General features: G+C 40.6%; 1 protein-coding gene across 3 annotated transcripts in view; it reads left to right on the forward strand.

Annotated features, from left to right (window-relative positions):
* Nucleotides 1-1336: 1336 nt before the first annotated feature.
* The window catches only part of LOC139578471 (xenotropic and polytropic retrovirus receptor 1 homolog), a 106581-nt gene continuing 94773 nt past the window's right edge, over nucleotides 1337-13144 (forward strand). For all 3 annotated transcript variants that reach the window (XR_011675555.1, XM_071406109.1, XM_071406110.1), the window contains exons 1-2: nucleotides 1337-1737; nucleotides 9737-9788. Coding sequence is in view for 2 of the 3 variants with exons in the window: in XM_071406109.1 (XP_071262210.1) it covers nucleotides 1669-1737; nucleotides 9737-9788 (121 nt within the window). In the remaining variant the exon portion in view is untranslated. The remainder of the gene's footprint in view (nucleotides 1738-9736; nucleotides 9789-13144) is intronic.

The raw sequence follows: 13144 nt of genomic DNA on the forward strand, positions 1-13144 counted from the left end.
GTTAAATGAAACAGAAAAGACTGAATCAAAAATAACAAAACTACAATTTCAAACTATGTACCAGTAGCCTGCCATATTAGCAAATGTTGTCCAGTAGGTGGTGGTAGTATTTACAATATGTTGATCTGTATTGCAGGTGGCAACAATAAACCGCACGCACCAACACCAGTGTTGTGCCGAAAATCTCCCCCTGCAAGAATCCCCCCCACCCCCTTCTATATTCCTTAATTTTGTGGCTAGAGTCAAATACTTTATGTGGCACACATCAGAGTCAAATACTTTATATAGAACAAACTTCACGTCAGGATAGGCAACCGAAATTAATAATGAATGTATGTGTGTTATATTAAACATAGAGGAGGGATTAAAATGTTGGCAAGCAATAAACATTTCAGAACAACTATGGCTGAATTATTATCCTTACACTTTCAAAAATACAAGCCGAATAAGACATGGGAGAGATGACAAATTTTGGCAAAGAGATTTATTTATAGACTAATAAAAATCAGTAGCGGATTTAGGTACGGGCGACATGGGCTCGCCCATGGCGCCATACAAGCTAGAACCGCCACATACACTTGAAACAAATAGCCAAACCGAAAACTGCAGACAAATATGCTTTCTGCTACTAAGATCAGTGAAATGTAGGCTAAACTGACAAAGGAGTGAAATCTCAACTAGCAAGCAAGTCGCAGCAATGAAGAATGCGAAGGGGGGGGGGGATTTTCAGCACAACACCGGTCTCAATTTGTAATCAGCATGATGGAATGGAACTCCAAGAGTGTGCAAAGCTGTGATCAAGGCAAAGAGTGGCTACTTTGAAGAATCTAAAATCTATAATATATGTTGATTTGTTTAACACTTTTTGGGCTACTACATGATTCCATATGTGTTATTTCATAGTTTTAATGTCTTCACTATTATTCTACAATGTAGAAAATATTAAAAATAAAGAAAAACTCTTGAATGAGTAGGTGTGTCCAAACTTTTGACTGGTACTGTATACATCTTTTTTCTCTCATTATACAATAGGCTATGGAATTTGATTACATACATTTGAGGCGCCAATTCATGTGATTATGTGGCCTTGTAAAAGTTGGGGAGCATATTCCCAGAAAGTCTGTCAACAGAAGATCTCACACCTCTAATGCACGCAGAACATAGGCTGTAGCCTACATGTGGATAGCTTTTTCTACAAATAATCTACCAATAATTGTCTATATTTTAATAGCCTAATAAAGACAAAGGAAGCGCAGTACAGTACAGTCGTCAGATCACAGACATTAAAACCATCTTCAGATAGGATACACACCGCGCCGGCTGTCACTGCGGAGTGACGCAACCACGTTGTTGGCTGAATGCGATGGCGGACTGCTATGTCCCCAGACCTTACCAGAGATCGAAGGGAGAAAGTCATTGAATTTGCACCGGAACCGTATCGTAATCAAACCACCTGTTATAGAGCGGGAGGATTCTGTTCCGCCATCCCTCTTAAGAATAGTATGGGACAGAGTTAATTTGGAGTACGTTATTTTGGACAAGACAGAGTGCGCTAGTGCAGGCTGCCGCATGCGAGCCAGCAAGTTGACAGATATAACAAAACTCGAGTCAACAGGGGACAGTCCTAAAAGGAATTACGGAGGTTGAAGATATAGCTGCTTAGACAAAATGAAATTCGCGGAGCACCTTTCTTCTCATATTACTCCGGAATGGAGGAAACAGTACCTTCAATATGAGGTAATTTCACACGATTGTGTTTAGAAGTAATGCTTTCTGATTTAAATTGAGAAAAGTCCCTCGAATCCATCGTTTAATGAATACCTACTGAATTAATAGCATAATATGGTTTGCTATTAGTCTTGGTACATTTTATTAATCTTGATTTGTGTTTTTGTTACAGCTGTCACTTTAACTTTTAGCCTACTTATTGAATTGTGTAACAAAAGATTGCTTGGATAGGCTACTAGATAAGGATAGTCTATAGTTTATGGTTGGCTATTGCGTAAGCTGTAACTTTCCTTTTGATAAACCGTGCTTTCTTAGCCTTTTTTTGTTTGTTTTTAATTTAGTGTTGTTTTGTCATTTTAGGTCATGATTTTATGCATCCTAGTTATCTTTGTGCAACCATTCCTGAAGCTGTCACTTTAATTGTAGAAGCCTTTTGTTCATAGATAACATACTTGCTATTCATAGACCCTAAGCATTTATTCATTTTGTTAATTGTTATTTTATTTAGGTTAGTGATTATATTTACGGGATACATTATTATCTTTCTCTATATTTGTTGATGTTGACATATATCTGTCACCTGCTCAGGTCGCCATCGCGTGCGCTTCATCCTACATTATATTGGAACGCTGAACAATTAGGATAGTATTTATGTGGCTTAGTCCGTTATTGTTTTCCAGTGTTGGAAACCAGACCTAAAATATTTTTCTGAATGAGAAATGTCACTTTTTCAAATATTATTTTAAAACATAACTATATATAAATGATTATGCATAGGATATTCTCTGTTAATGGGTAAAATCACAATACAATGTTTTCATTATAATTCATAAAATGTTACTGTCCTGAAACATTTTTCCCTGTGACACAACATATTTGATTGAATAACGCTATTATGTAAGTTATTTTGTTAATTGCAATTTTTGTAAATTAGATATTATGCCTTGCTTTGTTTGACAAGCATTAATTGAACGGACCAAAATCACAAAGTCTAAAACTGGCCATGTTTGGTTGTATCTATGGTTTGGAGAGATCAGAGTAAGGGTACATCCAGGTCAAGGTCTTTGTTGGGATATGTATGAGCATTTTCAGGGTCACACCCCACATCTTCTTGGTTCACATTAAGAGCCTGAGTGAGGACAGGCTCTGACAAGGCTGCCCCATTCCATTTTGTTCTATGAATTATAGACAAAGATGCTGATGCAAGCCTCTGGAAGAGTCTGAGTCTGCATTCCAGTATCAAACCTGCATGCCTCACTATGTGGCCATATACCATACTATAAAAAATATATGTTTATATACATCTTATAAATACCTTTATTGATCTACCTAACTCGTTAAGTAGGTATAGGAAGGTCTATGCGGTCACTTGGATGTGGTGAAGGTAAAACACATATGGCCATATTAGTCTTTGTCTATACTTGCAGCCTGACGCATGTAGTACGGGGACCAATACATGTCCATATCAGCCATTTTACACCTCAGTCGGCTCTGAGATGGATGACCTGAGATGAATGACGGATTCTCTGGCATAGATTGGCATACCATCAATTGCTATGTCATGGATAAATAATCAGTATTACTAACTAAATCACTTTGCTTTGTGAGGTAGTGGTTGATGAGTGGACTTTGTCTTTTTTCTCTGAGTGTGAGGGATGTGTTGTTTGGTCTTGCATTAATTAGGCTTGCGCGCTGGATTGATGGGGAACTGGTCAGAAATATTCTGATAAAAAATATAGCACTTTACATTAAGTTAAGAACCTCTGAATCTTAGAGAAGATGGATAACTTAATTTTATCCCCTGGAAATATTAAGGGAATAAGGTTATGGGCAATTCGAGGGTAATGGAATTGCACTGAGACTTAGATTTTTCACTTCATGTAGGCCCAAAAAATTAAAAAACACATACAACTCTATGTACAAGGACTACTTTTAACAATTTACACTGAACATTTTACAAAAACACACAATGTCTGTGGACGTTGAAATCAAGGCCAGGGCGGACTGACCAAATTTGAACTACTTTTCAACGTCCATGGACGTCGGTGCTCAGTGGGTAAGGATGCTGGTTACAGTAAATGGAAAGAGAGGGGGCTCATGGGTAGGGTTCAGTAAGAGTCGGGACAGGTGACATTAACTAGAGAGAAAAGACAGAAAAGCAGAGCGAGAGAGGGATAGATAGAGAGAGGGAGAGGGAGGGGTTGTCCAGACTGTTTTCACACTTGCTTTGACCACCAGACGACAGAAAGAGAAAGAAAATGGTAATGAGTTGAACATAACAGTATTCCGTTGGAAGAGAGGACTGTAGCAGTTGACCCATCTGTGGTTTGTGACTACTATGATTTCACATTGTAGCCAATTCAATTGCACTAATTCCGTTAAAGATTATTTAGGAAATTTCGTTAACAATTTGCTAACAACATTTCAAGTTTGAATCAGTTAATAATTCATAAATCAAATAGGTATCAGTAAAAACACTAACTAACTGCTAGGTCTAGATTTACTTGTTACTTGTGTGAACTTTCATTATCCTCCCTCTTCATGAGGGAGAGAAATTAGAAAATATGATGTGGATTTTTGGTAACAGTATTTCAAGACACAGGGCAATGTTTCTTAAACTTACGTAAGGAACATAATTTATCCAAACTAAATATAAGTGTTGATATTAGTTGTCAGGGGTCTTTACTTCAACATTATTATGTTTTGATGTATTTCTAATACCTTTTAAGACTTTTCCTGGTAGATGTTTTTTAAGACCCCTTTTCCATTTGTTTGACCACTAATCAAAGCCTTTGCTTAATCCTAGTATTTAGAGTAGAAAATGGTTGAAAATGTTATAAATGCCTTAATTTGACACCAGATTTGACATGCTTCTATGAACTTCACGTTGGAGCTCATGGTCCTTTTACATGTACATGTCTGTTTATTGCCAAAACAGAGTAGAGATCACTCTGTCCTTGAGACGTTTCTTGAACAAGGCTTTGTGGAGGAAACATCAGCAACAACAAGTCTCGCTGTTATCCCCACCCTTTAGTTTGGTCTGTCAAGCGTTTTTACCATCCATCAATGACCTTACTCTTTCTTTTATTTTTCCAATGCAACATTGTCTGGATTCTTCTAAATGCCTTTGGCTACAACAGGACAGCTGGGTAGGCTGCTTGGGAGAAAAGATGCCTCTAATCACTAAAACGCTTGCATGTGAATTGAGGAATTGACAAGGTGATAAAGTAATGAAGTCTGCTCATCCTATGAGACTGTCCATTTTAAACACCTGTTTAGCGTTGAGGTCTGCTGCTGCTCATTAGGAAAGCAGAGCTCATTCCTGTGTGATATGCTGGCATTATTACAGAGTAATCTCACTCTTCTAGATAATATGAAAACAAACAACATTAGACTGGTCCGTTTGTCCTTTCTCCTTTTTGTTTCATCTCATGGACATTTTCCTTTTGGCTAGTGCAGTTGGTACATGGTCTTGGTTCTTGGTTCCATCTAGGCTGGCCCTTGGGCTGGTTCCTGGTCTGTTCTGTGTGAGTGTGGTAAAGCAACAGAAGCCGTAACATGAGCAAGGTGGAGAGGGTAATTTGGCAGCGTGGGTGGGCGATAGAAGGAAGCCTCTTGTGCTTTTACCTCTGCAATCGAATCACTTGCGTGGGTTTATATGTTCAGGAGAATGCTTGTGTAAGCGAAGTTCCTATTCCTAAGGGACATGAAATTATTATCATAAGCAGGTACACATGTTAATTACATGCAGTGGTTACTGTGTGGGGCTCATTTCCCACTCTAGCCTCTCTGTGCAGTGTTCCAACTGTTAGGTAGGCATATATGCAGGTTTTTGAGCGCTGCCAGTGGCACACATTGCAAGATGTGCATAAACACACACTGCATAAACTGGATAATGTGAACCATAAATACAAATGATTGGTTCATATAAAAATTTTCACTATTCCAACCACTGACATTAACGAAAGATGCATGGTTTAAATGAGAACAGAAATCATTGCACATGACATGATGAATATGATCATGCTAGCCTATAGCCAACACAAAACAACACACTTCTGGTGTAATGTATGCATCTTACTTAGACAACAGAGATGGCATGGCGAGCTTCCCACACCTCATCCTCTATCCCCTACTGAGAAGGCATCTGGTCTCGGTCAGTCCTGCACTCAGAGATCCACTCAGTTAAAGTGATGATGAGAATCATCGGAGATTCAGATCTCAGACCACCCAGCACCTGCAGTATTGTAGTTGATATAGTTCTTTTTTACTACTGTACATCTCAACAGAAGACTATCAGCCCAATTAGGTGTGGGGAGACCTGCAGGTTGATCTCTGTAAGCTGGTGTACTATACTACAGTCGGAGCATGCAAAAAAGAGCCGCCCTGCCCTGCCCCCTTTACCATCGGTGCTATTGCCATGGCAATATGCCTACATCTTGATGAATGCGTCCCTTCTGTCTCTTCCAACTATTAGTCTGGACGGTAAGCCCTGCTACATGAACCACAGGTGGTCTCCTGCAAAGAATGTTAACTACAAATGAAGTGTTCGATATGAGCATAGAGTAATATCTGACTGCAGTGTTGGTGTTCAGGTTGGAAAATGAGCAAACAGTTTCTAAGTAGGTTCCTCCCACATAGGATTAATTATCATCCTTTCCTCTCATATATCAACGTTATCCAAACATCAGATAAACCGTTCCAGACACTGGGGGAATGGAACATAAGCTACACATATGGTTGTCAAGAAGATACTTTTTTCTTCATTATGCGTCATTATTTAAATTATTCTTTGTCACATCTAAGCTTTGAATCAAAAAATTATTGGTTGGAAACTGTTGCACAAGACACAAAGTTCATCATGCGGGTATGTGTCTATCCCACTGAAGGCCCAAGCGTAGTTGTTTTGACTGGACGTCCAAGAAACGTGTTCACAATTACTGCTATTGCCCCAGAGTTAGATTGGTAGGGAGGAATAGTGATATATTCAGGTCCAGGCCTCACAGAATAAAGTCATGTTAAGATGTATCTCGTAATTATCTGTCCGTATCCATTATCTGCAAGGTCAGAGTGATCGAAGGAAATAACCACATTCTGTAGAAAGAGGTGTTTGTAGTATAGGCTACGCTGCAAAAATTGAAATCTAAGTAAGATTAAATATCTTAAATCAAGGCAATATATGCTTGTTTTTTGTCGGACAAGATATTTCTTCTTACCAGGCAGTTATAATGTTCGAGCATTTCACTTGTTTCAAGCTTTTTTGTCCTTAATTATCTTAATAAGATAATATAACTTGTTACTGAGACTGTGTTACTGGTTCTGAGTAACTTAATGCTTGAAACTAGAATGACCAGAATTATAAAGCTTTTTGATCAACACTGACAAGTACAAAACTGCTTTGTCAAAGTCAGAGTTTCTTATTTCAAGCATCTTATCCTTTTCATCTCTTCACATATTAAGAACAGATAACGACCAAATGGAATTCACTGTTTTATTGTCAATCTTACACACAGCACAGCAATCATTATGGGGCAGCAGGGAGCCTAGTGGCTAGAGTGTTGGACTAGTAACCGAAGGTTGCAAGATCGAATTCCCGAGCTGACAAGGTAAAAATCTATCGTTCTGCCCCTGAACAAGGCAGTTAACCCACTGTTCCTAGGCCATCATTGAAAATAAGAATTTGTTCTTAACTGACTTGCCTAGTTAAATAAAATAAAAATACATGTAGACACAGAACAAAGACAGTACGCTTTTCATATCTTGGGAACACACTATGAGTCATTTGAACTGTTGTACAATTCTATTACATCCCCAAGATGGTATTTGACTTGTACATACGTTTGGCTCTTGTTGCTAATTGTGTAATAAGAGGTAAAATCAACCAGTTTTTCAGCATCCAGTAACTCAGTGGCCTGTGCAAGGTGTGGGACCTCAACTTGATAAGCCATGACGTTTCTATCAAAGCGTATAGTTTGAAGTGGTTGATATTCCAAACAATAAAGCCTAGAATCAACAAGAAATATGTTTTTGACCAGTCCAAATTCTGGCATATTCCCATTCAGTACTTTGGCAAAGATCATGGACTTCTGAGTTATGTATTTACTACAGTTGATTTGGTTTACTTCATTGAAACCTAGGAAGTCCCTCAATTTCCACGTAAATATTGTAGATCTTTAACCTCTGATAAAGGGTCCCATCTCCCTTTCATTTGAAAAAATTGGGTGCATTGAAATGTCAACATTTTGGCAGCATTCATATATTTGGTTCTGATTAATCAAAGACTTGCAAATATTTTTCAAAAATTGAGCTTGGAAGCCCATTGTTTAAAGAAACAATGTTTAGACTCGAACCGCATACACATATGTCTAACCATTGGACCCAATGACTTTATCTGTGATGGCAAATGTATCATATAATGCTGTTTAGGTGTAACAATGCGGTCTGGAAAAAGCTCCTTCCAATGCTTCAAATGATTTTCAATGAGTAACTTCAACCTAGACACAGTCACAATGGAAAGAACAGGTGCAAATACTATCTGTACAATCTCTATTAGATCGATTATCAGTTGTATATATGCATTGACTTCCAAAGTCTCCAAAACAAATGGCAATATCCTTAGCAGGACAAGCATTTGCCCAGATTACTGTTTTAGTTTACCATCACTTGACGTTAATGTACAAACAGAAATTGGGGATCGCCGATCTCTAACATCTAGAGGGGAATAAGGGAATCAATCAATCTGTCCTGACACAACAAGATGATTCAAAACACATTTGATTTCCAATGGGGCTATGCCCTCCAAAATGACATGCATAATGTCTTGCGGAGTTTGTTGTATGATATCAAAGGTTGGTAATTCAACTAACTTGCTCCTTCTATTGATCCCATATGTTGTTCTCAGGCTGTTGCGAAGCAAGTCCGTCTGTGCCTTTTCTATTTCATCACACTGTCTGACATGCTTCTCCAAATGTCCTTTTAGTATATGCATCCTCATTGAAGTGTGACTGCATGTCTTCAAAAGAACACTCACTGTGTCTGCACTTACTGTAGGCAAAGCCCACACTCTCTTTGAACCCTGCCAGTTTATGTTGTGCCAGGGTGTCTCCACAGAGAGACCATATATCGTTAATAGTTTGCATTTTAACTCCACTGTACAATGCATCCGTCTCTTCCTTGATTCTATTCAATTTTACATCTACACCAGATTGACAGAGGTCTGCTGATCTAGCCATGGCAAGTAGCCTGATAGCAGCCAGTTTAGACCTGTATTTTGGATGTATATTTCCTAGGGTGTAGTACACCATTAACAACTTGTTTTTTGATGCAAAGGAGCCTAGTGGATTACAGATCTCTATTTCATTCGTGTACGGAACAATCTGCAATGCATTTGGTTTCTCTGAAAATAAGGAATGTGATTTTAGAAGAGCACCATCAACAATGTCATGAGAAAATCTTTCCCTGCACATCTGTGGTCCCTTTTCAACCATAGACAAAATCCTTGGGTGTGATAAGAACTGTAAGAACTGATAAGAACTAGCCTCTATCTCTGTTTAATTTGAGAGATGTAGAATGTGACAGGGAAATTGTGTCCATCAGACATCATGGTTAAATACATCGGCACTGATGTCCTATAACTCCGCCTGGAATCATTATCTTCACACATCTTGCGGATTGTTGCCGAAGGATGGTTATTTTTCCCTGTAGACATTATGTACTGAGTTTGGAAATTTCAGATATACTTTCAATATATTACTTAGTGTTCTGGTCTTCTTTCTTCATTTGTGTGAAGTAATTGACTTATCATACTATTCATGAGAATGGCTATGTAAGTAGATTACTTGAATTTATCAATCAATAATATCTTGTTCATTACGTTAACCCCACTAACTATTGCAATCATTTACTCATATGAAAAGGCGTTGATTGATTGGATTAAACATCAACAGGTCATTGCTTGTACAGTAGAGAAACTGATGAGGGATTATCCCTCTGTTTTTTCCTTTTCCAGGCGTTCAAGAGTATGCTGTATGCAGCCCAGGACCAGGCCCCATCCATAGAAGGTAAGTCAACTCCTGGTCCACGGACAAAATGAGCTCGCCCCGCACCCGTACTAACATCCCGAAATAACAGGCCCTGCTAAAAATAGAGGAAATTCCAGTGATCATCCAGCCACCCCTCACACGACCCAGCAGCCACTGGGTGCAGTGACTTCCCCACCACTGTGCAGTGCTGAGATAAGGACTTAGGCTATAATTAATATACAACGTCAGGCTGCTAGCGAGGCGTGACAGGGACCAGCGTAATGGTTTGTTTTTAGATGCAGAGTGATGGGAGTTAAGAGTTCTTCAGTTGCAGTGCAGTTAGTCACTGGATGACCACACTCAGGGTCCTCTTATAGAAGTCCTCTAAATTCAATGGTCGCATAGTACATGCTCAACATCCAACAACAATATTTAGATTAATGCCCGAGTTGTCATGCTAGAATTGGTTTACATGACAGAATGTATATCCTACTTACATCATACACAGAAGTGCTGCTCTGTGTGGAGGACTGCGTGAGGACTCTCCCCAGACGTGATGGTTGAACGGTCTGCCACTGATCTGTGAACAGTGTCTAGTTCTAGTTCACTGGGGAGCTGCATCTCTCTGAAGGTCTACTTCCAGGAGACTGGGCCGACGGGCCGGGCCTTTCTGTTAAGGTGTGAGAGAGACATTATTTCCAGTCAGTGGCTCTCTGTGTGTGTGTGTGTGTGTGTGTGTGTGTGTGTGTGTGTGTGTGTGTGTGTGTGTGTGTGTGTGTGTGTGTGTGTGTGAGAGAGTGGTGTGTCCAAGCCTCCTCTGGTCTGACTTTGATGTTTCCAAAACCAAAGTTCCGGTGGAATGGGAAAGAGGAAGTTGGCAGGTGCGGTTGACAGGCTAGGAGATGAACAGGGCTGGAACGAGCATGCAGGAAAAAGAAGCAGAACTGAGAATTTGCTCAATGCTGCCCGGGATCCACTCTTACTGTGTCCAGGTTGACAAGTTGAAGGTGTGGTCGGTTTCCGCTATACGACTCCAAAAGAAGACTCACTCACCACTCATGAAGCATGGAATAATCTGACAAAGACCACACTGTCAGCCTGTGTTTATAGTCTCTAGTACAGTGGTCTCTAGTCGCATCGTGGTGAGAGGAGAAAAGCCTAGTGAACAGCCGTTGACAGTACGATTAATCAGCCAAACTTTCACCTCATATTTCAACCAATGATGGCATGTGAAGCCTAAATGACAGAGTTGTCTGTGTCTAGTTTGGTGATAACATATGAGCTGTCTCCTTTAAACATTCTCCTGAGGGTGTGAGGTTGGCCTTATCCCCAAGATGGCTGATGAATCACATCCTGTCTGCCCCCTGTCAGAGCTGCCATATGTAGGTCACTCCTGAAGCCACCATGAAGAGTAAAATAATGGAAAAACAGAGAAATAGGAGAAGGAATACATGGGACCAGCTGCTGTACTGGAACACATATTGAAGGTTGTTGAATTGTTAGATACTAATGCACTGTTGGAGCTAGGAACACGAGCATTTCGCTACACCCGCTGTAACATCTGCTAAATGTGAGCAATACAATATATTTTTTATATTATTGTTTAATTTCTTTACCCCCTTTTTCCCCCAATTTCGTGATATTCAATTGGTAGTTACAGTCTTGTCCCATCGCTGCAACTCCCGTATGGACTCAGGAGAGGCTATGGGCAAGAGCCATGCGTCTTCCAAAACACGACCCCGCCAAGCCGCACTGCTTCTGGACACACTGCTCGCTTAACCTGGAAGCCAGCTGTACCAATGTGTCATGGGAAACATCGTACTCCTGGCGACCATGTCAGCGTGCATGTGCCTGGCCCACCACAGGAGTCGCTAGAGCACAATGGGACAAGGACAACCCGGACGGCCAAACCCTCTCCTAACCCGGACGACGCTGGGCCAATTGTGCGCCGCCTCATGGGTCTCCATGAGCTGCGACACAGCCTGGGATCAAACCAGGATCTGTGGTGACGCAGCTAGCACTGTGATGCAGTGCCTTACACCGCTGCGCCACTCGGAAGGCCCTGTGACCAATACAGTTTGATTTGATTTGATTTTGAACCCCTGCACTTCAGCGCCAGACACTTTACTTTTCATATAAGGAACGAGATGAACAGGCTTCCCGTGAAATACACGCTTAGCACAGCATTTCTCGTCACACAGACCCTATTTCAAATCTGATTGAGTTAAAAAAAGGAATGATTTGATTAAATCACCCCTCAATGAAAGAGTAATTACGGGAATGTGATTTCTGAGATGTTTTTCTCTCTCTCGACGGCGAGGCCTGCCGTGTCTGAGTCAGGTTTGGTATTCTGTGAGAGTACTGGTGCCTCCGGGAGACAATTTACTGGGTTATTACCGCTCCCTCTTGCTGACCCGCTACCTGATATAGTTATAGTAGAGATTCAACATGAAGGAATACAGCACTTCAAAGCCTCTGTAAGGGCCTTCTCTTCATCCAGGCTTCTATCAGATACCCCAGAAGTGCATGTTACTCCAACCAACAAGGAAATTGGGCAGTTGTAGTCCCGTAGGGTTTGAGATTCTTGCTATGTTTTATACATGCCTTTTCAATGATTAAGGTAGGATATGCCCTACAGTATGTGTATGATGAGCACTGTGAACAGGGCATTGGAAGCCTAAGGGGATATGAAGTTGAGCTCCACAAGTTGAGCTCCACAAAGAGTCTGTCAACAAGCACCCCAAGACATTGATGGGTAGCGGCAGGGGTAGCAGCACAGTGGGTTGTGTCCACTGTTCTCAACACCGTAGGCTTTCCTGTGGTCAGGCTGAGGGCATTGTTTGGATGGTTTGGATGTGAGAGACATTTTAGAAAGATATGAATGATACAACTCCTGACACAATACTGTATTGGCCATATAATACTACCTGTTGTGTTGATGAAGATTTTAGTCTGTAGTCAATTCCCAAACAATTGCTACGCTGTGACCTTCTCTATATAGGAGTAAACATAAACCTGTTTTCAGGACTGATGAGGAAAGTCATTTTTTAATTTTGATAGAAATGCATTGATCAGCGCTACCTACCTGACTCGGATAAATGTTCAGTAATTAAGAGAGCTTGTTCTAGTTCCATACAGCACCAGAGTGCTTGTAGTGTCTTCTATGGCATTTAACCTCTTGGGAGATCCTTTGTTCTTGCTCCCTAGTTTTAATTAGAACAGCGTTTGCACTGCAGCTCAGTCCAGGAGAATGAACTGAGGAGCATCTGGCCTGAGCTCAGGCTCCTCCTCTCTGTCTCTCTCCAGTAAGATTGAATTAGATCAGGGATGGGCAACTTTGATGGGGGTTGGGGGCCGCAAAGAATCTGAACTCATCATGAGGGCCTGCAGTGGCT

The sequence above is a fragment of the Salvelinus alpinus genome, chromosome 6 (assembly GCF_045679555.1).
Source record: "Salvelinus alpinus chromosome 6, SLU_Salpinus.1, whole genome shotgun sequence".
NCBI classification, from domain to species: Eukaryota; Metazoa; Chordata; class Actinopteri; order Salmoniformes; family Salmonidae; genus Salvelinus; species Salvelinus alpinus.